We start from the raw sequence: 26,942 nt of genomic DNA, 5'->3' as shown, positions 1-26,942 counted from the left end.
CAGCGCAACAACCCAGAAGACGGAAATCTATTAAGTATTACTGTGTAGGTTTGGAAATTCATTCCTGCATTGTAATCGTCACAGGTCGATGATTGTGATGCCTTTAAGGACTATATATGCTAGTTATGCTGTGCCCAGGTGTTGATCAACACTGCTTCAGGCTCATTCAGACTCTACATAAAAGGCAAGAAGTAATTATAGTTTGTGGATATGTTATCCCTACAGGAACAAAAATCAAATTTTTATAATGCTGTTTCTCCTGTGGAGTGTTTAGCAGCAACTTTTAAGTAACCATGTCACTTCACAGTCTTACTTTCAAAATTACAAAGCAGTTCAGGAGAAATGTGTTCAGAACAATATGTTTACTATTTGTAGAATGAATGAAGTATTTGCATGGCAGCCTTCCAGAGGGAACCCAGCTGTCATAATCCTGAACATGGAACTACATACATACTTCTTTATTACATTCCATGAATCCATAAGTTAGTCAGATGACCATACAAGTCATACTGTTATATAAATGTCACAAAATACAAACAAAGTGTTCACATAAAGTAGAGATAAGTTCACACAATCCATGATAAGACGCATTTAAAAAAGTTTTACTTCTTGACAAGGATGTGTGCTCTGGCAATGAAGATAATTTAAGCAGGATGCAATAACTACTGTAATGACTGGCAAGTAAAGTAAAGTTGTCCCGCTACATGCCATGTAGGCACTTGGGGGATAGGTAGTATAGATCTAACTAATTCTTAATCTTATAGGCCGTGAAGCTCTTCATTGTGCAATTTTCTGTAATGCATTCCCCTCCCATTTAGGAGCAAATATTTTCCTCAAAGAACTGTTCTGAAAGGCCCTCTATCAATTTTCCTCAAAGTGAGAGACCAAGTTCCTCACCCATACAGCACAACTTGCAAAATTACAAATCAATTATGAAGGGGCCAGTAACAGAGGAACTCTCCGTCTGACCCAACTGAGTAAGTGCCATTCCCCAATTTATAAACTGAGGAAGGAAGTAGATCGAGCTTCAGAAAGGCAGTGTTCTTTTTAAAAACACAGACCAAGAATTTAGTCCTCTCGATGCCAAAATTACACTTTTGAGTACAGTAGTCTTTGTGATTATATTAGGAGTTGGAACAAAACATTTTAAACTGAATAATACCAAGCATTCTTTGAATTTAATCATCTATGGATTTCATCATGAATTGCCTTACTGACTTGTTAGTGTAATATATATTATTAGAATGGTTTATAATGTGCGAATTATTCACCAGTTATTTGATTTTTACCATTACTAATTAGAAGCCTCGAACATTCGTTCCCACTACGAAGAGGTCGTTACTGTCGATTACCAAAATACAATAGCAACAAATAAATGTCCAAGCATGTAACCCGTTCATGTAGCGAAAAAGAGACATAATATTCAGATGTAGTTTGCGTCTGACTTGGTTGCCGATGGACATTGCGTGGAAAAATATGTTTTTAAAAAAATTTCAACGGGAAATGTTTTTTAAAAGCAGTTTAATATTTGTTCCAAAGCTTTTTGTACAGATAATGGGTTGATAAATTTCGGTTTGTAATGCGCCTTAATTTTGAATGCACCAAGTTTCGAAGTAAGGTTATACTCATTAATTCAGTGAGATCAACATAACGTTGCTTATGAAGATGACCCAGAAGGCTAAAAAACCAAGTTATCTTCTTCGAGAGTTCTCCATGCTTGCGACGTTCACGTTTTCAAAGAGTGTGACAAGATTCCTAACACCTGTGGAAGGGTATGTTGTATATAATTTAATGTATTTTTGGTTCTTCTTGTTCGTAACTTTTCACACATTCAATTCACCGACCTTTCACTAGAACAATATATTTCAGTCCAGTGTGATGATCATTATTTGCGATTTCCCGTTTTTGTGTAACTTTACTGCGAACCGTGACTTCTCTTCCCAATATAAAGAAATAATTTAATGTATTTTGTACGTAAGAAATTGAATTCGTTCACTTTCTCGTGTAAGCAGATCATATTCGAGAGACACTTCTGTATTGTAAATTATTGTTTTATTTTTCAAATATAATTTTTGTTATGTTGTAAGTAATGCAATAGCATTTTTCATCGCTTTTGACACTAGTGAAATACTTTTCATTCTTTTTCTTGAATTTTGTTATACATTTTTTCCTCCTAATTTTACAGGAATCCATTTACTTGTCTATATAGGCTTATTGCATGACACAAGAAACATCTGTAGTCGTCACATCATAACATGTATAATGAATTAGTTTTTTCTCGTTGGCCATCCTGTTTGACAACCTCATAGATCGTATGACTTGCTGTCACGCATGCGTCTCATCCTTTCCGAGGCGGCTTCTGAGGATATTGTGTTTCAATTCAAGGGACTACATTGATTTTCTTCAGAAAGTAGAGGTACGTAGTGACTTGGAAAACCATGGAGAAGAAAGACTTGGATTTTGGTTATGTATGTACTTGTTGCATTATTAACTGATTGATTGTTAATGTAATATTCCGATAACACAGTGGGTGTGATATCAGCCTGAGAACTAGTTTTTCCCGCCCTGCTGGAATCCTGAAGAAAAAGATTAGATATTCAGTTGTGGTGAGTACTTTGGACAGGTTTATCCAAGTCCAAATCATCCAGGATATCTGTCAGAGTTGACCATATCATGAGAATGTCATTCAAATGTCTAAAATCACATTTGTCATATGTAGTTTTTGCCCTATCTTGTTCGAAAATATTTTTCCATGGCTTAAACATTCTGAACAAAATAGCCTTGAAAGATCTGCAAGTAGCGAGCGGCATTACTTATGTCATCCAGGAAGATCTGTGAGAAGATTCCATCTGATGAAATAGCGTCCCACACTGCATTTTTCAGACGCAAAGCACGGGGATCATCAGCGCCTCTGATATGCATGTTCTATTTATTGATATTTCCATTTATGTGAAACTGAGCTTCAGAGAACAACATGTGTTGAATAACTGTTATCCGTCACTGCTTGTTGGATCTGAATTTTATGAGCAAACATTTTTAAGTCTTTTCTTGTTATGGTTAAAATGGATGATTGTTTTAAACCTTTTAACCAAGCTCTTGTGGCAGCCATTTTACAGATTTCTCTTGGCTACGCATAAGTGCTGTCTGTATACATGCAGTGTTTTCTGGTATCCTCACAAACATTTTTCTGCCAACCCAGAACTAGTATGTTCAATATTTTTCACACTTTTAAATAGTTGATCTCTTCGGACCTTCTCTGCAGTCTCACTCTAAAATCGCGCTGCATCATACAGCACTTCCAGTTTGATAAAACAAACTGTTTCATACAAATCACACACTGGTCACTAGTGTACACAGCTTGTGTATTAATGCTTGCTGAATATCCCGCCTATGAAGCACTGCTAATTGATCAGAATAATCTAACCTCTTACATGTTCTATGATACCAAAGTTATTAATGTCAGTGAAGTATATCAGCAAATTTTGGGATTTGTAACAACAATGTATTTTCTTAATATTTTGTGTGGGTGTGAAACCTGGTTTCTCACCCAAAAGGAAGAACATAAGTACTTTTGACTTTTTATTGGGAATGCATATGCAAATTGCAGCCTGAATCGGGTAGTGTACATATATATTCATTATCTTAATTTGTAATACAAAGTAACATAGACACCTTTTTCAGGCTTGTAGAACAACTGTGCCCCAGTAATTGTAAATAAATACTAAACAGAAAGATGTTACAAATTAAATATAATGCATTTGTTCAAATTGGTATCTTGTTTGAAAGCATGTGTGTGAGAGAGAGACATTAACTATAATAATAATAATTGTGTTCATTTGGATATTTTCATGAGTAATAAATTCTTTCTATTAATCTTTTACTTGGCTTTACATCTTTTTTAGATTTATTTCCGTATAATGTTTCCACTTACAAGTGTTATGATTAAATCTGTTTTGACAGAATCTTATATTTTGGTGTGAAGATTTTGTTATAAATTACAACCCTGCCAATTTTTTCTTCTCTCGTTACTTTAACAGCACAAGATAAGGAAAACGTGTCTGTTCTCACAAACTATTTGGTAATGTACACTCTAATGTTATTAAAGTGTTATTTTGTTTATCATGATATACTTTAGCGTGTGCTGTGCAATATTTAAATGTTAATATGTATGCTGAAATGCCCTATTTGCCATAATTGTGTTATTGGGTTATAATACGAGGGTCGCTCATTAAATAATGCCGCACATTTTTTTTCTCAGAATATATTTATTCGAGATGGCTGAAATTTAGTGACAATATAAATCAATGTTTCCTTTACACATACTATTTTTCCACATAGTCCCCATCAATTTGTACAGTTTTACGCCAACGTGGAACAAGTGCATGCATGCGTTGCCGGTACCAGCTCTTGTCCTGTGCACATAGCCATGTCCTCACTGCTTGAATCACGCTCTCATCATCTTCAAACCTTGTTCCGCGGATAGCATCTTTAAGTATTCCAAAGAGATGGAAGTCGGAGGGTGGATGGGGCAGCACCATCCAACCCAATTTGGAGATTTCTTCCCGGGTTCTCAGACTTGTGTGAGAGCGTGCATTGTCGTGCAGGAGCAAAATTTCTGCTGGATGCTTGTGAGGCCGAACTCGTCGGAAACGCTTCTTGAGGGTTTCAGGGTCCCAATGTATGCGTCTCGCACCTCTTGGCATCACATGTACAAGAATGACCCCATCACTGTCCCAAAAGACAGTCATCATGACTTTTCCGGCAGAGGGAGTTGTCGTGAATTTCTTCTTTCGCGGTGATTGAAGATGATTCCTCTCCATTTACTGCCTTTTTGTCTCCGGCTGAAAGTGGTGTATCCATGTTTCGTCTCCTGTAATGATCCGGGACAGAAAGACCTCTCCCTCAGCATCAAAACGCTCCAACAATTCAGAAGAAATTGTTTTCCTTTGAATCCTGTGGTCTGCTGTGAGACTTCGTGGAACCCATCTTGCGCACACCTTCGAATATCGGAGAGCCCGGATAATTGCAATCACACTTCCAATGCTGAATGAAAACTGTTGGGCCAATTGTCGAGTTGTGATGCGCCTATCCTGACGAATAATGGCATCCGCGCTGTTCAACATGTCTGGAGTGGTGGCTGTGACAGGACGTCCAGAGCGCGGCAGATCATGGAGCTTGGTTTCTTCACTTCCTGGAGCTTTTACTCTCTTAGCCCAGCGACCAACGGTGCTCCTATCGACTGCACAGCTTCCATACACAGCACACAAACGTTTATGAATGTTCACCGCAGTTTATTTTTCAGCAACAAAGAATTCAATTACAGCTCGTTGCTTGTAACGAGAGTCGTTCACAGACGCCATTTTAACAGTTCACTACAGCTCTGCACCTGTTGGAATCATTTAAAACTCCGTACACGAATGCGGGAAACATCAAATCTCAAGCATGTAAAAGTACACTTTTCTATCTTCATTATTGGCTGAGAAAAAAAATGTGGGGCATTATTTAATGAGCGACCCTCGTATATGTCCCTATAAACACTGATTTACTACAATGCCACAGTCACCTGTTAAAATAGTTAAGAAGGTTACATGCAAGAGTTAGTATAAGTGAAAAATATATTTCCATTTCCATATTCATATTACATTTCTGTTACTGTTAGTGTCGATTGAACTCCAAACGTCAGTGGCTTTGTTGTGTTTTCTTGTTAAGTCTGGATGCTCGTATGAAGTTGGGTTGGCGCAGTTCCTCCTATGTAGATATGTTTACTGCATTTTGGTATCTTGCTTTTTGCTGTGTTCTCTGTTGATACGATCTTCTCTGATATTGGATGTCTGTGGAGTATTTAAGATCTGCAATGATATGTGTAATAAATAACATTTCGTATATTTGTGTATATATTTAAATCTATTTAAGACTGATGTGGTGCATTAACACTTACAGCAGGTCTTGTGGCTTTCATATGTCGTCTGTTGTGGAGGAGTGTACTGCACTGTGTATCATGGTATAATGTCATGCTATATGTTCTATGTACAAGGGGAGTTTGAAGAGTAATGAGATTGGCAACACTACTTATCTTTAGTGGCCTTGATCGAGATCGCACATATTCTGTTTTGTTTTCTCAAATGTGTTTAGCTATTAATACATATATAATCATTTTCCAAGGTGTGTGTGTTTGTAAAAGTTCTGGTACGAAAATCCTATTTTGCATTGGTGGAACAGAACGACATTTCATGTTTGAAGGCAGAATTGTGCAAGAGAATATTGTGTGAAGCTCAGAAAAAGCGGTGAAGAGGCGTTAAAGGTGTTACAGAATGTGTATGGAACAGAAACAATGAGCCAAGCTACAATGTTTCAGTTTTTGAAATATTTTAAAAATGGAAACAAAAGGGTGGTTGACGGCGCTCGAAGAGGGAGACCAAGCACCATCATGTGGAAAAGTGGTGCTGATATTATATTTTGACCCAAAAGGCACTATTCTTCAGCAATGGCTACCTCAGAAGCTAACTTTGAATGGTGTTTACTATGGAGATATACTTGAAACTTATTTGGGGAATGCAATTCGGAAAGGAGTGATCAGAGTTCTTGAAGAAAAGGTGGTGTCTGCTTCAAGACAATATACGACCACATATTGCACATGTGGCCAGTGCTGTGGAGTCGGTAAAAATGTGCCGACTCCTACCTCCTTATGAACTCTTAAGAACACTTTCGCTACCGTGTGAGCCGCCAGTGGCCTCGTGCTTGCTGAGATTCAATGATGCATTGAGGCACATGGTGTGGGAATAATGCTTTGTAACTTTGGCTCTGTCACATTAACCTTTAATACACTTGAATACTTTTACAGCTGCGTCTTGGTGTGATATTCCAAGAAGCAGTTTTTGTCCACACATAAACCCACCTCACATTTCTGACACTTCACACTTACGCAGGTGATTCGATAGAACAGGCCAGTGCTTATTGCCAGTAGTGTCCAGTCTGGTGACTTGATTGGCAACATTTGCTGGCCTACCTGGTGGTCTGTGTACACGTGGCTGTTGTCCAGCATGTACTAGCATATTTCTCACTAGGGCAAGTCGAAAATTCTCTGTGTGTGATTTTCTTTCCACCACATGAAGAAAGATTAATATAACTTCCCTCTAATTTAGTGGATACACATTCTTTTCACCCATCATGCCGAGGAATGTAAGTAGCTTTGAATAGGGGGTCTGAAGAGGAAGCAGACAACCACTTGACAATAACAATGTTTATTGCTGTTTATGATTATACTTCCCGGGTTGACAGCTCAGGCTGAACTTGTCAAATCCCTAGTTAAAGTGAATCAATGTTTGCAGCCTCTAAAATAGGCCAAAAGACATAGCCAAGTCTTCTTACAATGATGCAAGTATTCACATTACGCACAAGGACCGTTCGTAGGGCTGAGTACACAATTTACGTCCCAGACAAGGAACGCTAGTAAGATAAAGATTAAGAATGCATACTGTCTACAAATCAACTGACTTCTGCAATAACCATTGTATGTGAATTTAAGTATATGTTATAAGTCTAAAAATTAGCCTGATGATCCACGTGGTGGTGATGAAATCTCTTCTGGTACCATTTACTATTTTAGTAGGTTTTCCATTATTAATATATATTGAGCTTCTTTGAAAGAGCCAGAGACGGAGGTTTTAATACTGACTCCACAGCCCTGCATGTCGCGACGGAGGCGCTACAAGACATCGATGGACCACCTGTAGAAAACCCTCCCCACAGTTCAGACCTTTCTCCATGTGATTTTTGGGCATTTCCAGTGCTTAAACATGACACTGAATATAAAGAAGCTACTGCTGCTGCCCTACTCAAGATGTCTGGAAATGGCCTACTGCACGTGTTTGAGAAGTTGGTGGGACGCAACAAAAAATGTATAGCTTTGGCAATGAAACTGCCAAAGCCTCAGGAATCCACAAATTGTGGATAATGCGAGTAGTCGCATTACTTTTCAAACTCCTCTTGTAAGGGGGGAGGATGTGTGCTGTTGGTAATATTGCTTGTATAGTGCGTCAAAGATCAGGTTATGACTGTATGGATATCGTTCAGCTGTTGGTTTGGTTTTGGGTACGGTATATGTGCTGTTTCTATAATAGTTTAAACATCTTTCTTTACTGACTGTTTTTATTATTTCCAAGAATCTTCCTTGGGGCCATAGGATTCTCCCGTATTATGGATATGATGTGCATTACCTGATGATCTCTATTGTTCAATATTGAACATACATGTTCTTCAAACATCTCTTGAAGTGTGTGATCTCTTTGTGCTATATAATTAGTGTGCAGTTTAGTTTATTTTCACCTCCATTTTTTTTAATTTTGTTATATGCGATGTTTGTTTGCATGTGTATACAAATGTGCTCCATTTCTCCTTATGTCCTTTGTTTGTTTATGTGTGCTATTATGTTGTTTTTATGTTGATGTTTTGTGTTTACTGTTGTTAAATTTGTTTCATTTTATATTTGTATTTTTGGTTTTTGGTTTGCCAAGTGGAATTTAATTTCTTACTTTCATTCTTAATTTTATGATGGATATTTTTGTTACTTGATTGAACGGGTAATTGTCACTGTTTTGTGCTCTGTAGGATGACGACATGTTTGATGTACAGTCATACTTACTAGAGATGGCTTCCAGTATGTGTTAGTTAATTGATCTTGTAATTGCAGTGTGTGGTGTTTCCTTTGAGGCATGTATTGACTGAATTATTTTATATTTTTTTGACGACTTCAGCTGTAAAGGGTTAAGGGAAGAACAGTCGTTGATGCTTTTTGACAGTTGGGTACAGAGCAAAATATTTGGAACACTGAAGGAAATAATGGGGACTGGAGAAGACGCTTAATGTGGAGTTTCTTAATCATTTGTCTACATCAAATATTAATTCATGGTTATCAAATCAAGGAGGATGTGTGGGGAATGTAAACATTAGAAATGAATACAAGAATTCAGTTAGAAAACTAGAATAGATAAGACCCCTTGGTTGATGAAGATATAGATGGGAGGATAATATTAAAATAGTTGTTTAAGAAGTAGGATATAATCACAAGGACTGGATCCTTGTGGCTAAGGATAGCAACCAGTGGCAGGCTCTTTGAACTCACTCTGTAAACCTCTGGGTTCCGTATATGCGGCTAATTTCTTGACTGCCTGAGAACTAGTTTGTTCAGCAGACTTAGTTCAGTAAAGAAATGAAACATTTGATTTTACGTTTAATTTGTTCAGTTGTTCTTGAGGCTGTTCGTACAGCACATGCATTACCACAGTTGTAATCTAATTCTTTCAGTCCAGATATATATAGACTCTCTTTTACGATGCTCACTATAATTATCAGCTCCTCAAAGTTACCAATCACCCAAGAAAGGTTATCGATCCTTGCGCTAGCCCTTTATTTTGCAATCATGTCTTATTGCGTTATGATTACATTTTACATTGAAATTGTAAGTGGACAAAACGTGGTCATGATCAGCATCAGGTATGGAGGTTTTGAATAACTTAATTTTACTGAAAGTTGTACCTGGTTCATAGAATGAGATGTGTAACGTCTTTCGCAGATCATGAATATAAAAATTGAGGATTTTGCTGTTACACAAGAAGAGGAGGATCGTATAGCAAAACTTCCATTGATAAAGTCTGAACATACGGTGAGTTGTACATTAGAATTAACTTTTAAGAAATCTGTAGGATTACCTATTGTGTTTTTCTTGTCCATCTCCACATGAAGCAATTCCACTCTGGTGAATGGATTTTGAAGTGTCCTTTGCAAAATGGTGCCAGAGGACTGAATTTTGTTGCTCAGTGTTTATGAAATACCATTTTAAACTTCTGTTGCATCAGTTTTAAAACGTGAAATTAAACATTGACCAAACCGAGAAATAATTTAGACAGATGTGGCCCATTAATCTTACATAATTTGTTCATATTCAAAATATTGCCTGTTGTTGAATCTCTTGTACAATTCACAGGAATTATGAATGTTTTAAGGTTATAATTTATTTCTTTTGTGTCTTGATACAAATTGCACTGATATATTAGAACATTGTTGTCATTTCTGTTAAGCATCATTAACTCTTTCCATATGGGAAGATAACATTACGTATGTAATATTAAACTTTGATCAGGAGATAAATTTGCAGCCATGGAGCCTTTCAATGAAGAAGCAGATTGTATCATAACATTTTGTGCTTTGTTTTTGACTTTGTTTCTGTAGACCCAAATATTTAAGAGGTTAACTTGACTTCATATATAAAGTTGGCCGGGAGGGAGGAGCGTTAATGTGATACTCTGCTCAGTATTTCTGTCCAGAACATACAAAATGTAATTTCATTATTGTGTGCACTTTATTCATGGTGTGTACATGTAACTATCGAATAAACCCCGTAACAAAATTTTTTGTGACCTTTTAATATGTGCTTTACTGTCTCATTACATAAACCAAGCGTTAATCAGTTGAGCCATTGTTACTGCTTTGACATGAACATGCCAAGTAAACTGTTGTGGAGGTCTTTGATTTCATATTACATGGAGACAATTCTATTGAAGTGATATTTGTATTAGAAAAATCCTTTTCATGGTAATGGTTTTGATAGTTATAAGGAAGAAAATCTTTATGAAACAGCTACTATGTTTGCATGTTGGTGTTTTTCTGGACTTTGTCCATAGTTTGATATTCTGAAACAGATTCGCTATATTTTGAGAGCTGGATCTGCTCTTGTCTGTGGGTGAAAATACCTTTTCTGATTTTCCCATAGAAGAGTCGTATTAATCCTTTGGGATTAGTCCCTTGTATGGGACCAGAGCAAATCTAGTTCCCAGAACGTAGTGATCTTGTTTTAAAATATCAAGTGATGGATCATGTAAAGAAATACAGCAATATTAAATAAAATGCACCATCGTCAGGCTCCATTAAAGATGTTCCGCAGCTGCTAGTAGTTTGATTCAGTACAATTGTATTGATAATTATTCCATTTCATGCAGTGAGAGCGCAAAGTCAAGACTCATAATGAGTATGGTTATTTTACAGGACTCCATCAATTTACAGAAAGTTGTACCTGATTCTTATGGTGAAACGAGTTTTGAGGCTTCTTATGATGACAATCAAGTCATCGATATCAAAGTTGAGGATGATGGAGGTGTGAAAGTGGAGGAGGATCCTGTCATGATAACATTTCCAGTAATAAAGGCAGAGCATGAGGTGAGTTGTGTGAGCATCGTTAGGCACGTTGCATCTCCATTTGTCCTCATAAGCAATTCCGCTCTGCTGAATAGATCTTGAAGGGTCCGTTACAGACTAGTTGAAGGGAATTGTATTTGTTGCCTACTGTTTGTGGAATATCACTTCTGTTTTGTGTTAGCTTTATTTTAAGACGTGATATTAAATATTGAGAAATACAAGAAATGTTTTAGACAGATGTAGCCACACAAGCCTTTGATAATTTGTCCACACTTTCCAGTACGCCTTGTTTTGATGGCATTAATTCCCATTGAATTCAATGCACATTTTTGTGGATCTATGAATGTTTGAAGGTTTTCTCGTGGTGCCTTTTATTCCCCTTTCTTTCTTTCTTTCTTTTTTTAACTTTTTTGAAGCGTGTATCACTACAGTGGCATAGAACTGCCATTTCCATTAACAGGATAATTGATGACCCTCTAAAATTGTAATATTATTTGATTTGTTATATGACTATGTTGGACATTGTTAATTTTCTGAAGTATTATATTGCCTTGACATTGAGACTGCATCAATGTAAGACACTTGATTTAATGGTAGGTATTTAGGGGGGGGATGCTACATCAATTGTTAGACACTATCAAATGTGAAATGCATTGTCAGTATTCCTGTCTTTGGGTAATTCATTGTGATTTACTGACAATTTTAGGTTAGTGGCAGTTTGGATCAAATGAGGTCTTCTCCAGTAAACGACACACTTAGGTTTAAGTGCACGTTACTCATTACTAAAAGGAAAAGATAAGCTAAATCTCTGGATTACTGTCTGAAAGTTCTTCCTTCACATGATTCATAATTAGGGATATTACTGAATGCTGAACAGATATACGTCCCTCAGATCCTCCTGAATCTTCCGATATAAGTGACTTTTAATTAAAGTTGTTACCGTGTCGCTGGCAGGTGATTTTTGTATGTATTTGTTTTGTATGGATGTGAAACATGGTCTCTCACTCTGACAGAGGAGCATAGATTGCAGGTGTTTGAGAATACGGTGTTGAGGGGAATACTTAGGCCTAGGAGAGAAGATGATGGGGCATGGAGAAAATTACATATAAATGAGCTTAAAAATGTGTACTCCTCTCCCAGTATTATCAGAGTGATTAAGTCAAGGGGCGTGAGATAGGTGGGGCATGTGGCACACATGGATGGGGCAGGGTATGTTCACCGGGTATTGTTCGGGAATCCTGGGGGATGAGACCGCTGGGGAGACCTAGACATAGATGGGAGAATGATCTCAAGTGGGATCTATGGGAGATATGAGTTGAAGGATACTGGATTTTGTTGGCCCAGGACAGGGACTGGTGGAGGGCTTTGGTTAATTCGGTGATGAACCTTTGGGTTCCGTAAGCCATCTAGTTAGTTATATATAATTGTCCCTACGAATTCTCTTGTTTTATTTGTATAATAGCATCTCAAAAAATATTATTTTGTTTATGGACATCAAATAATATTCAGTACAATTAAATATTCCTGTGATGAAATGCAAAAAAGTAAATAATTAAAAAGGCTAAGATTTATTGTTTTTATAAAGGATATGAATTTTTGTCAAGTATGTGATACATCACTCATTTATAGTGAAATTGGTGAGCATAAAACTGTCATTCATACAATCACACTGTTATATTGTAAACTAGAATAATATAACATCATCAGGGTGTTGAGTCATTGCCACGATGACAGAAGCAGCAAGCACATCAAACGTCAGGAAAGTTCTGTCAGATTATGTGAAAGACGACCATCTTCATACTAGGTGTTTGAGAAACTCAAATCTCAAGTAATGTGTCATATACTCTAATCATCTGAACATCTTTAATTAATGTTCCTGTTTTCTTATTATCTAATATATAATCAATTACTGACTTTGTACCATTAACAGACCATGACACTGTTTGTAGTTTTACTTATATATATGTATAGATAAAGACCGTCACTATGGAAAGTCCTCCATGTATGTCAACACAGGCTATCAGTCTCTGATAATCTTGCATTTGCTTGTGGTCTGGTTTTCTGAACCACACTGAATGCATTGCTTTCCCTGTCTTGCTGTTGCTTCTCACATTCAGGTAAATTTCTGTGTACATCATAAAACATGTTTCAGTTGTCAGAAGTGCTGCTAATATCCCAGTACATTGACTCAACCATACATTGCAAAGCCTGTATATGAAATTCATATCTACATGTTCTTATGAGAAATGTGAAAGTCATTTGACCAACGCTTGCATGATGAAAAACTTCAGCACCAGGAAAATACAAGATACTGATTCAGCTGTCATTTATAGGGCATATTTGCTGCAATTTACCTGTGTGATGCACTCCCACAATCTGGCTGGAAATTATAATTATTTATTTATTTGCAATGTCAGAAATAATGATTAAAGTTTTACAGATCTTTGTTATTTGTCGCATGATGTTGGAGTACAGCCATGTGCTTCTGATTATTACAAGGCACATGTACGTGTTAGTATCATGATGTTTCCCATGCTTGCTCCATAAATGTGGAGCTGTTTATATATCCATTTTTTGGCCATAAAACTGCCTCTCTGGAAAAAGATGAGCAAACAGGTATTCAGGGTTTGTCACTGTAGAAACTCGTATGGCACCTTACAATTGGAGGTTCTGTTCAAGTTTAAAAGGTGTTCCCCAATTTTAAAAAATTGATAGTTTTTTGTGTGATTTTGCTCAAACCTTTTGTATTCTCTCTCTTAAATAGGATATGAGCCATTTTGCAACTATTCCTTGAATGCCATGAAAATGTAATTTAGTTAACAAAATTTAATGATTACACAGTCAGAAGCTTTTGCTAAATCACAGTAAATTCCTCTAACCAGCATTTTTTTGGTTGTCTGTTAGTTTGGAGGCTGCGTCTTCAGTGGACGCACCTTTCCTGAAGCCAGATTTTTCTGGGACCAGTGTGCATATGATGACTTAACCTAACCTCACATACTTCCAAAGAAGTAGTTAACAGTTCAGTTAAATTTATCTTTCCTCTCTCCCTTTTTATTTTATTACCAGATTTTGTTATTAGTCTACTGTAAAACTGCTTTTTAGCCTATTTTATAAGATCATTCAGGATTTTACAGTACGTAATATAGAATTCTGTTGTTTTGTGGTGTTAACTGTTCCTGATGTAGATATGACTCCTCTTACATTTGCAAGATATTTTTAATCCTTGCGAAATCCAATCATTCTTTATTTTGCCTATATTATATATTTATTTAGAAAGCTGCCTTCATTGATACTTTGAAAAATATACAAAAATGAGTTAAACATATATTTTGATATTTTTGTCTTTTTTAAAAGAGAAGTTACCTGCTACAGCAATATTATATTAATACAAAATATTGTATATGGTATTACAGTGAAACCTCGATGCATCGTTTTCGGCGGGGGTGGGAAATAAAAACGATGAATGCGGGAAAACGATAGATGCGGGAAAGCATTAAATTTTTTAAAAAAAAACTGTTTCTCTTTCAAAGTTACTTCTTTCTACCAAAAAAGTCTTTAATGGACAACTGGTTTGTTGAAACTTTACGTTTTAGACCAAACAGAGCACTTTCCACGTTCAAAATGTTTTCTTCGTCACGTTCACTAATATTAAGCGCATAAAAGAACGACTTCACTTTCGCCAATGCAGCGTGTGCTTCGGCAAAACTCGGCAAAGCTTCGGGCTCGCATTCGTCGTCTTCCTCTTCCTCACCACTCCAACCCCTTTTGCGGACAATAACAGGAAGAATGGAAATACTATTACTGCCGAACTCAACGAAGACCCTGAACCGCTGGAAACGAGATGAACCAGAAGAATGAAAAGTGCCGCCAGCCTTTCCTTTGTACTTGTAATAAAAGCATTTGTGAAGAAATTCACACTGCACATGCCATCTGGCATCGCTGGAACGAAATATGAGGGCACCCTAAAATTTCTGGCAATGAGCACCGCCATTCACTCCAACTATCTCCCCTGCACCGCTGACACTCATTCCAAAAGAATGTGCTGGTTGGGCGACATAACAGGTTATCGCTACTGTGTATTCCAAAAACATTGTGCGTCTTTCGGTATTAATTTATCTCAAAACCCAGCATTTTAAATTCTCAGAAACGATCATTGCGGGAAAATTGTGGGACGGGACTAAGATTTTTGAACGATCGATGCGATAAAACGATAGTTCGAGGAACGATAGAAGCGGGAAAATGTAACATTATTTTATATGGGATGTATTCGGGACCGAACAAAACGGACGATGCATCCGGGAAAACGATAGTTCCGGGAACGATGGATAGAGGTTTCACTGTATTCATAAGATCCTGGATATTATGGTCTGATATGTAAATTATTATTGGGGAGGTAGATGATGAACTGAATCTTATACTTGCATAATACTTCCCTCCTAACTGAATCATAGGATTTCCTGAAGGCTATAAATAGCTGACATGTCTTCCATTGTACTCCTGATTTTTCTCCAGTACCTGAAAGATGTGGAATGTCTGATCAGTGCTGAATGATTACATAAAATTCTTGAGTGATAATCCAGAATAATTCCATGGATGTATGTAGAATGAAATAGTTACGCCTACATCATGAGGTCTTCTCTTTAATCCACAGCCAGAAGACATTCTGTGACGTAGTTACTAGGGGCCCGCATAATATAGACTTTTCCCTGATTTATTTTTAAGCAGATTTGAAACTAAGAGCTACAGAAATGTACCTGTTATCTTCACTGTACCTATTCCTCTATCCATATGTAAGAACTTGAGAACAAACAGCTAATTGTATTTTAAATATTTTTTATGTTAGGGAATTTTTCTATTTGAAGAAACATTTCAGTTTTGTTCAGTGTCATATTGGCAGCATTTGGTAGTTTACCTTAATGCCTACGTGTGCTTTTGCTTGTGGAAGTGACTTTGTCGTAGTGGTGGACAGTCATCATTTAGCTATGCAATGACGCTGAGCAAATCTAAGTTGTCATTCTTCATATTGTCATCATCAGCCGTCCAAACAGGCACCCTACTGAAGCTGAGGTCTCTTGCCCCAAACATCTAGATGTCACTAGCATCATTCTCAGAGGCCAAATTGCTGTGAATGTGTCAAAATGGTTGCATTTGTTTTTCTTTGCCAAGCCGACTTGTTCAGTGTTTATGAGATTCTGTTCTCAGGATTAAGAGATGCAAGGATTACAAGAGGTTAATAAGTAGATGATGCAAGTAGTAATAGAAAATCGTTGTTTTAGTTGGGTGTGAGTGAACTTGAGGTTTATTTATTTTAGATTCTCCTTTCACTCTTATCTGTACTGTAGATTGACCCAGTTAATGGTAAACTATATTGTTTGAAAGATTTTTATTAGAAGATTCATTATAATGCATAATATTATGTCACCATTATGACTACATCAGTGTGTATCTGCTTTTTGATTCTTTAGATACCAAAAAATAGATTGGTTATTTTCTCTTTTTTCTCTCCCCATCAGGCTAAGAAATTTGATTCGGGTTTTCTAACAGTGAATCTGGTTGGGTGAAGCAAACTTAAACTCGGACATTGTGTTATGGAATGTGAATATGTGGTTTGAATATGTAACTCTTTTGCATTGCTGCTTGCTGTCAGTCAAGAGTTTGTTTGCTATGTATAAAATTACGGTCTTGGCAAGTGAATTAACCTATTTGTCGCAGGTAGCCAGGAACTAAATGAAATAGGAAATATAATGCTATCTCACTGAGAAAATAAATCTGTTATGAAAAGAACATAACTTTCCTAATGGAATATTTATTGAGCATTCTTATATCTTGTTTTCAGTTTCATTCTTCTTCCTAATAATATTTGTCCTAATATTTTTTCAATTTGTCTGCTAGGGTCCTCCGAATGAACAGGACTTGTTACATGATGGTGAGCGACCGTATTCCTGTGATGTGTGTAATAAGTCATTCAATAAAAAGTGTAATCTGAAGAGACATCAGCGTATGCACAGTGGAAAACGGCAATATTCCTGTGATGTGTGTAACAAATCATTCAATCAACAGAGTAATCTGAAGACACATCTACGTATCCACAGTGGAGAAAGGCCATTTTCCTGTGATGAATATAACAAATCATTCAATCATCTGAGTAATTTGAAGAAACATCAGCGTACACACAGTGGAGAAATGCCATTTTCCTGTGATGTGTGTAACAAATCATTCAATCATCAGAGTAGTCTGAAGACACATCTACGTATCCACAGTGGAGAAAGGCCATTTTCCTGTGATGAATGTAACAAATCATTCAATCATCTGAGTAATTTGAAGAAACATCAGCGTACACACAGTGGAGAAATGCCATTTTCCTGTGATGTGTGTAACAAATCATTCAATCATCAGAGTAGTCTGAAGACACATCTACGTATCCACAGTGGAGAAAGGCCATTTTCCTGTGATGAATGTAACAAATCATTCATTGATCAGAGTAATCTGAAGAAACATCTATGCATCCACAGTGGGGAGCGGCCATATTTCTGTGATACCTGTAAAAAATCGTTCATTCTTTGGTGAGGCATTTGCTTATACATGGTAGATAGCAGCCACATTTATGTGATGTATATAATAAATGATTCCTTTACCTGCATAATCTATTTAATGACTACTCTGTATTTCAGTGACATTAAATCTATTCGTTAATAGGATAATCCAATGCATGTGCAGGGTGTGCATATTCTTGTGATGTATTATTATTATTTATTATTAACTGCAAATGAGTTTTTACCTGGTGGCAGTGGTCCTACAATAAGACACAACAGAACAACTGACATCACACAAAATAAAACAACTCATAAGATTACAAAACCATAAGGCACAAGTATTTAAACACAACAGATAACCTAAAGTAGATAACTTAAAAATTAATACCAAGTGGACACAAGACAGTAACAGAAATGAATTACATACGTCATGAAGTGATGCTCTCACATTTCATCAGGAACTTGTCTTCACTTCACTACACTTATGAAGCCTTCCCATCCTCACCCTGATTTACCTCCCTTAATCTCACTTCCCTTCACTTCACCTCATTTATTACTTTTCTAACCTTCTTCCTAAAAGAACTTGGTTTACAGGAGAGAGTACCTAAAACCTCAGCAGGTAGCCGGTTCCAGAGTTGGATGGCCCTATTTACAAAGGAATATTTTCCTATATCTGTCCTTTGCTTTCTGCTCCTAATTTTCCGAATATGATCGACCCTGCTCAGGTAGTATGGCCTTTGCCTTCCATGCCCGTTCTCCCGTGTACGCTTTGAAGAGAGCACATATACGTGCTATCTTTCTACGCTGTGCCAGGGTTTCCCAGTTTGAGTCGCTCCTATGATATGCAAATCTTTTGCACCCGTTCTAACGCATTTATCTGCCCCTCCCTGTAAGGATCCCAGCACGCCGCCCCATATTCCAGAATCGGACGCTATTTCTATTTCCCTCTTTGAGAACACGCATTGTAAAATGAAGTGCCTTTCAGGCTTTCGTCACCGTATAATTTACTTGATCAGCCCAGCTTAAATCGCTGCTTAAGAGAATTCCCAAGTATTTCCAACTGCTCACTTCCGGAATTATTTAGTCCCGTAACGAATAGTTTAGTGGTTCCTTCACCCGACTTCTCGTGAAACTAACTGCCTTACTTCTACTTGGGTTAATTTTCACAGCATTTTCAACCGCCCACTCCCCCAGACTGTCCAGATCCATCTGCATCTTTTCTATGTCTTTAGTATTTATAATTTTCCTTTATATTATACAGTCATCTGCAAAAAGTCTAATAGTCGATTCAATGTTCCTCCAAATATCATTTACGTACGCGATGAACAAAAGTGGACCCAATACACGGCTAGAAAGACGCATTTTTACTGTAAAGCTCTCAAGACTTCCTGTTTGTGCTTTCCTTCCGCTTTGAACACGGAAGATGGTATCCAGCATCCAAAAATATCGTAAGTATAATTCAGACCTGTTTAGGGGCTCCAGTTTTATAGCGGAGCATTTTACAAGCGACTCCGAGTGAGTGCGTTCAGTATTCTGACTTCGCCATTGGACCTAACACTGAAAATCGGCGTTCTCAAAAATGTTCTGCAAAATAATAACAAAATATAAAGTATATGAACACAATCGCCAGCCACAGTGCGTTGGACCTATTTTGCGAGCGCTTTCAGGTCAGCTACACCACCGCTGCGCTCTCTGGAGAAGGACAAACTAACTAACTCCCTGGTAGGAGAACCCGCAGGTCCAACACCAACTCCATCCATTTGCCATCCTCACAGTCCACCCTCTCGATCCATCTTGATATTATCCTCCCATCTCCTTCCTGGTCTAGCCAGTGTTCCCTGCCAAAATTCCGTATGCACCCCTTGTTTCCCCCCTCCATGCGTGTCGCAGTAGAACCTGAAGATGGCGTCGTGGCGTGTTCTTTATGGATAAAAGTGCGGCCCTTCCTTACCTGTACTGAGCCTCGACGTGGCATTCCGTTCCATTGACTGTCACCGCCTGTTCCTGTGGGGTCGACCTGGTGCGTCTGGACTTCAAGCGACGGCAAAGGTCAATAAGCTATGCCCCAGAGATGGAATAATCGAGTTGGAAATTCTCTGTTCTTTCCGTGAAGTGGTTCATGAACTTCGAGCACTGAACAGACAGTTTGAAGACTGCGTTTCCCCTAGTTTTGTCAAGCACGATTAAGCCCAATGGTGGGCCACTCGCAGGGACCTCAGGAACTCGTCCAGCAAAGTGCCTGCGTAGAAGCACGCCGGACCATACAAATTCGTTGCTGGAGCAGTGTTTCATTTTCTGCTTCAAAGCAGCATTTACCTGGAAATATTCTGTAATCGCTTCTAAAGTCGTAAAGGACATTAAGACCTAATGTAGACGCGCTGAAGGAGGAGATACATTTCGCGGCTTTTGTTCAATTTGTAACGCTTCAGATTTGTGGGTGGATTTCCGAAATACGTCTGTGCGTATAATTGGACAGTCAGTGTCACGAAAGAGAGGACCGATGCACCCCTACTCCTTACCGATTCACTGCTCTTCATTTTACTGGTTGTAACGGTCCAAATTATATCTTCTGCTGAGGTAATTTGATCCTACCATTTAGTTCTTTTATTATTTTATTAGGCTGAATTTCTTTTTTTACTTTTCGTTTCAAAATTCTAACTTGTTGTTGTGTTTCGAGGGTAATACTGGGATGTTTACTTCTAGTTCATGGCATATACCTAACTGTTTAGGACAAAGACGTCCGAGGACCTTCGGTTCCCAGGAGTCTTGTGTTTCTACACCTGGGCAATAAACTGTCGTGAATTGGGTGTAGTCCCAAGTGTCATATTATTATGGCGGAAATGTGTAGAAAGTTAGTTAGACTTGATGATTCATTGTGACTCAGCAGATAATGTTGCTGGACCTTATGCATTAAATAGGTTGAGAGAGGACTCTTCAACAAACTTTTGAGGTAGCCGCACGCAAACCCAACAGTTCTGAGATCATCGTCTTGTGGCTAAAGCCAAGTATTATCATCTGCACATATGTATTCATTCTTAAATAATTAAATTGTGTATAAATAAAGTATTATATTCAGCAATAAAGGAAGCCTCTCGTTGTCGGGAGTTACATACCGTTAACACCCCTGAAGAGAGTCAAGTGATTACCAAGGAGCGAAGCTCCTATAAAACTGAGCGGCTATAGCAAAAGTGGCGCCCATTTGTGGGGCACGAAGTGGTAACGACGGCAACAGATCCAGAGGGCAGCCAGCTGAATACATTCAACAACACCATCACAAAGCAGACGACAGTTACAAACAACGGCCACACCAGGAGTCGTACTGTAACACCAACAAAGTTCAAGAAGGACAGAGCTGCAAGCTACGAGCGCTCCAGGAGTCCGCATTTAAGAAGATCACCAGATCATCAGCGTCATACGTAAAAGGTTAGTTGGTGAAGTGAGGGAAGAATGGCAACCCGCAGCTTACGTAACAGAATTGTGACTGTTTCAGAAGAAGAGAGCAACCATTTCGGAGACGGTAAATTAGAATTGTGTCGGGTTGAAGGGTCATTGGAGGAAAATGAAAGACTAGAAACGGGTTTAGGATCGTCTTTGGAAATAGTGGAACAGGAAGAAGTTGCATTAAGAATGAACGATGGGCAGCAGGCCTGTACTAGCGTTCCACAGAGTGACTCGCATAGTTATTTCCAAGATATGTTTGCTAAATTAATGAGTGTTATGAAGGCAGACAAATTAGAAGTAATTTCTAGCGTAAAGGGGGAAATTTCTGATATAAGAAAGGAAATTTCAAGTGTAGAAAATAAGATAGAGAGTTTACAAAGAAATGTAAATAACATACGAGAAGATGTCAGACTGGAAAACGAAAGGTTGATTAAGAGATTTGAGAGGGAAAATTTGAAATTAAACAAAGAAATTTCAGATAAATTACATTCAGAATCTGTAAGATTTTCTTGCCAGATCAAACAAGTTAGAGATGATAATGAAGGGGAGTTAAGAGCTGCTAAACGGAATATGCAGGAATTGTCAAATGATTTACATAATAAGTTAGACCATCACATCGTTGAGGTGAATTCGGTAACAGGAGAAATAACCAGTAGGGTTATCCAAAATGAGGAACATCTAGGACAAAAGCTAACAAAATTGACTGATGAAGTTCAGGACCTCAGAAATGATATAGTAAAAGAACAAAAGAAACAAAGTCATCGGCAGGGGGAGCGTTTTGTAGAGATAAACAAGGAATTTGAAAGGGTTAACTGCGTTAACGACAGTAGGTTTGAGAAGTTGAACCTTGAAATGAAACATTTAAAAGGTAAGTTGTCAGAACCGACTTCCGTTGTTTGCAATGGAAATTTCTCACGATCATCTAATGGCAATGCAGCCAGTCAAAGCAGTTCCCACGGCGAGGCTGCTGAAAACTTGGGTAGTCAGGTGTCTGGGCCAATTGATATTTCAGGGAATGCGAGTGATGTGAATTGTAATGTGAGTTATGATACCATGAATGTTCGCCATTACAATGCACATAACTATTTAAGTGCTGCTGATCTATCCCTACCCATGTTTGAAGACAGCGATAAGATCAACGCCATCTACCATTTAAACCAGCTTGATGAATTTATGAAGTTGAAGGGGGTACCAGAATCATTAAAATTGGCTATAGCATTGAAGTCAATATCAGACCCTGTTGCTAAACAGTGGATGTCAGCTGTGGCTCATACATTAAATGACTATGAGCAGTTTAAAGTCGCATTCACTAAAACGTTTTGGTCCAAGACGACACAGAGTCGAGTGAAATGTTCGATATATCAAGACAAATATGAAAAGCAATCAAATCTCTCAATGTCAGGGCACCTGATTAAATATGCTGTTTTGGCTTCATATCTAGGGATGAGTGATGCCGAATTTATTGACGCAATTAAGTTGCACTACCCGGTGAACATACAGAGGTGTCTGGTGGGGGTTCCCTTGACTACAGTGCAGGAAGCCATAGACGTTTTGAAGCGCCTTGAAATGCTAGAGTTTAACGAAGCAGGTAGTAAAACAAATATAAGGGCTACTTATCACCAGAACTATAATCCCGATAAGAGGCAGAACCAGAATCATCAGTACGTGAGACAGACGTATAATGACAGGAGGCAGAATTATTCTGGTTACAGCCACAGCAATAGAAATGGGAACAACAACGGTAGAGGTGCTTATTTTTCTAGAGACAGGGAAGATGACAACCGTAATAAACACGAAGGGTCTTCCTTAAACCCTGGTGCCCCACCTTACCACAGTCCGACAAGGCAAACCGATAGGAAGGAACCGCAAGGACCATCCGAGCGTCCGGCGTTAAACTAATGTCGAGCGGCGTTACGGATCGAACCCCGTTCGCATCAAAGGCAATAGAAACTTCAGATCCGGACCCAAAGCACAGTGTAGTTTGTGAGGTGGGAGATAAATTTAGAGATGTGATGATTTCCGGTAGTAGTAATTATATGGATCCTTTGAATGAATTGGTGATATATTATATTAATGACAGCCATGTATTAAATTGTCCGCAGGTGTCAATGTCATTCGGTGATATCACTACCAATGCTATAATAGATTCAGGCAGCGAAGTTAACCTTTTGACCGAAAGTATTTATAAAGACTTAGTATCTGCAGGAGTGTCCACTTTAAGTTTACCCGTTGCCAACACAGTGTTAGTGACAGCTTTTGGCAATAAGACTCGGCGTATTAAAGATCAGATCTATGTGGAATTTAGTATTGGGGGCGATAGTTTTGAGAGTGTGTTTTTAGTGTCCCCACAACTGACTAGCTCAGTGATTTTAGGTTGCGATTATGCAAATGAGTATGGGATTGTTTTGGACTTCAAAAGGAAATGCTTCCGTTATGAGCTAGATGGAATTGAGAAAGTGCAATTGTTTAATCGAGGTGACCGGTTACGTGATGTGAGCAACGATGGACAGGAGTTGAAGGGAAGTTCTGCTAATAGCAATCATTTGATAGTTCAGGATTCCAACCTAGTTCGAGAAGGAGGAGGAAGTGAAGTTTTAGGGCGAAGGTCCTTGTTTATAGATGCCACAGAAGGTGATGATGTCTACAAGTTTGATGAAGATGAAGAGAATTATGGTAGCCGTTGGGAAGGCGAATTTTTCGACGTAGCAAATAGCCGTCGTTTTTATTGTGATAGTAGTGAGAGACGAGTTGGAGAGGAAGGTCTGATGTATCCAATTTTGGTGCAGAATACTAGGATAGGTTCCCCTGATCCACGTTCTTTGCAAGCTGTGGACGTAACCGCTCTGATTAATGCAAATGCACACCTCAACAGTCTTCAGAAAGAGAGTTTAATTAAATTGTTGTTGAAGTACCTGGAGTATTTGACTTCGAAACCAGGTATGTGTCGCCGCTTTCAGTACGAGTTCGTACTAAGTGATCTTAAGCCAGTCACGGGTAGTTCAAGAGTGGTCCCTTTCGCTGTCAGGCCAATTATAAGAGAACAAATAGCTCAGATGTTGGATGATGATATTTTAGAGACATGCAATTCTCCGTTCATAAATCCTATCACTATTGTGTATAAAGAAGGGAGAAAACCACGCCTTTGCATAGATGCTAGGAAAATAAATTCTGTTATGGTTCCGGATCGTGAAAGAGTTTACCCTATAGGCGAGTTATTACAGCGTTTTAATGGAGTAAGGTACATGACATCACTAGATCTCACCAGTGCTTTTCTGCAAATTAGCCTTAAAGAAAGTTCACGCCGCTTTACAGCTTTCCTGTTTGATTCAACTGTGTACCAATTCAAACGTGTCCCTTATGGATTCAAAAACTCATTATCAGCATTTGTTAGGGCGTTGAAACTTGTGCTGGGTTCAGATAGTGAGGAGTTTGTTGTGTTTTATGTGGATGATTTATTGGTATTTTCGCGCAGCTTTGAAGACCACCTAAAGCATTTAAACATAGTCATCGGCAAGTTGACTGAGGCAGGATTCACCATAAACGCTGCAAAATGTCGGTTCTGTCAGACTGAAGTTACATTTTTGGGGCACATAATAAGTCAGACCGGTGTGTCTGCAGACCCTGAGCGAGTAGCCGCCATTTTGAAGTATCCTGCACCCCGTAACGAAAAGCACTTGATGCAGTTCTTAGGGACTTGTAACTTTCATAATAGGTTTATTATCAATTATGCAGGCTACGTAGGCGCTCTCCTTCCATTATTGAAAAAGGGAAGTAAATGGAAGTGGACAACAGAGATGCAATGTGCTTTTGAGGAACTACGTGCGAGGTTTGCACATACAATACATTTAGTCCATCCCAATAATGACCTACCCTACGCCGTATACACTGACGCGTGCAAGTTTGGCATTAGCGCAGTTCTGATGCAGACAGACGAAGCGGGGGTTACCAACATTGTTTCTACAGCTTCAAGGGTGTTGTCATCCGCTGAGATGAGGTTCACTACGTGTGAGCAGGAATTGTTAGCCGTGGTATATGCACTCAGAAAATTCAGACTTTATGTTTTTGGGCAAAAGGTTACTTTGTTTTCAGATAATAAGGCTTTATCGTTCCTGAAGAAATGTGCTTTGACCTCCAACCGAATTACACGTTGGGTTTTAGAAATTCAAGAATATGACATTGACATCGTACATGTAAAGGGGTCAGACAACGTCCTTGCGGATGTTATGAGTAGAAATCCTGTGGGCTTAACTGAAGAAGAGATCAAGGGAATGGGAAAGCCACGAGGCATGTTAGTATCAGCCATAAACTTGAATATCGATACCAAGTTAAAGGGGGAATTAATGAATCTAGCGCATCACCAAGCCAGCGACCCGTACGTAGTTAAGGCCAGAGAGAGACTAGCTTCGGGGGCGGCAACCTATTTGGACAAGTACATGCTAAGAAATGAGGTCCTATACCAAAAAGGTATAAACTACCCGTATTGGAGGCCCGTTCTCCCTAGCAGCCTGGAAGATCGTGTGATCAACTTTGTACATATTTCATCGGGCCATCAAGGTACTGATCGATGCATTGCACAAATAGCTTATACTTTTTACCTGAGAGATTTAGGCCGAAAGGTTCGCAAATACGTCGCACACTGCGACATCTGTCAGCGCGTAAAACATCCTAACAGGAGTTACGAGGTAGAATCTAGGTCACATATGCCATCTAAACCTGGTGAGCTAATGTCTTTGGACCTGTACGGCGCTCTGCCTACAGGACGTGGAGGAGTGAAGTACATTCTGGTATGTCTGGATGTATTTTCGAAACACGTGAAACTTTATCCGATTAAATCAGCGACTACGAGAGCTTGTTTGAATAAGTTGACTCATTATTTCCGTCAAGTAGTCCAGCCTAAATCAATCCTTTCCGACCATGGCACGCAGTTTACCTCACCATCGTGGAAGAAAGCCCTTTCCAACCTAAACATTTCCGTCAGATATTCTCCTATTCGCCATTCTCAGAGCAACCCCACAGAGAGAATAATGAGAGAATTAGCTAAATATTGCAGGATATATTGTAATATCACGCAGAGAAAATGGCCTGAATTAATTCCTCTTATCGAGAATTGGTTAAATTCATCCGTAAGTGGGACGACAGGTTACACACCAGTGGAACTAATGTTTGACGAGCCGAAGCCGGACATGTTCGAGAAATTTTTTGTTAAATCCCCAGATCAGAAACCACCAGCGGAAAGTTTGGAAATTAAGGTTCTCCGGGCATACGTTAAAATGAAAGCAAAGGCACTGGAAACAAAAGAAAAAGAGGAAAATGGGAATCGCAAAGTGGAATCCTCAGCTGTCAGATAAAGTGCTTGTGCGTTGTCAACCTGTTTCAAACGCTGCACAAGGTGTTACGGGCAAGTTCATTCGACCGTACGAAGGCCCGTACGTGATAACGAGATTCATTCCACCTTCGGTGTATGAAATCTCAGGGAATAATGGGAAAGTCAGAGGACAATTCAATAAACATTCATTGAAGCCATATTTGGAGAAAATCAGCACTGACTGATTTGATTGCACGCGGTTGACTAAATTTCTTGGAAATCAGTAGTCACTGTTTGTCATAAATTTGGGCTCAATAATCATTTAACTATTGTAACAGCTGTAGTATGGAGTTTCATATTCAAAATTATACCAATGTAAGTGCATTGTAAGAGCAGAACAATTGAATATTGTTGTCAAATCCTACCAGTGATTTATTATTATTAGAAGTAACTCATATTTAACGCTTAAGAAA

At 38.5% G+C, this 26,942-nt stretch overlaps 1 protein-coding gene across 4 annotated transcripts; it reads left to right on the top strand.

The window, feature by feature from the left end:
* Positions 1–2: 2 nt before the first annotated feature.
* Positions 3–17,919, top strand: LOC147874373 (uncharacterized). Of its 4 annotated transcripts, none has more exons than XM_087345526.1 (5): positions 5–1,772; positions 2,310–2,416; positions 9,572–9,661; positions 11,041–11,211; positions 17,083–17,919. In XM_087345526.1, the coding sequence occupies exons 2-5, from the start codon at positions 2,315–2,317 to the stop codon at positions 17,755–17,757; spliced, it is 1,038 nt and encodes a 345-aa protein (XP_087201652.1). In that variant the 5' UTR covers positions 5–1,772; positions 2,310–2,314; the 3' UTR covers positions 17,758–17,919. The 4 variants fall into 4 exon arrangements, with proteins under 4 accessions (XP_087201653.1, XP_087201652.1, XP_087201654.1 ...); XM_087345528.1 differs by lacking the exon at positions 5–1,772 and adding an exon at positions 4,038–4,078 and having other exon boundaries at positions 2,341–2,416; XM_087345527.1 differs by lacking the exon at positions 9,572–9,661 and having other exon boundaries at positions 3–1,772.
* The last annotated feature ends 9,023 nt before the right edge of the window (positions 17,920–26,942 follow it).

This window comes from Zootermopsis nevadensis, unplaced genomic scaffold (genome assembly GCF_977971745.1).
Source record: "Zootermopsis nevadensis isolate Lab colony 2312 unplaced genomic scaffold, Znev_1.0 Znev_ptg000009l, whole genome shotgun sequence".
NCBI classification, from domain to species: domain Eukaryota; kingdom Metazoa; phylum Arthropoda; class Insecta; order Blattodea; family Termopsidae; genus Zootermopsis; species Zootermopsis nevadensis.
This window is presented reverse-complemented; position numbering and strand designations above follow the sequence as displayed.

Coding starts and splice junctions, on each gene's coding strand:
- LOC147874373 (XM_087345526.1), top strand. CDS start 2,315: ATGACTTGCTGTCACGCATGCGTCTCATCCTTTCCGAGGCGGCTTCTG. Junction 9,662..11,040: donor TGATAAAGTCTGAACATACG/GTGAGTTGTACA, acceptor GTTATTTTACAG/GACTCCATCAATTTACAGAA. Junction 11,212..17,082: donor TAATAAAGGCAGAGCATGAG/GTGAGTTGTGTG, acceptor TTTGTCTGCTAG/GGTCCTCCGAATGAACAGGA.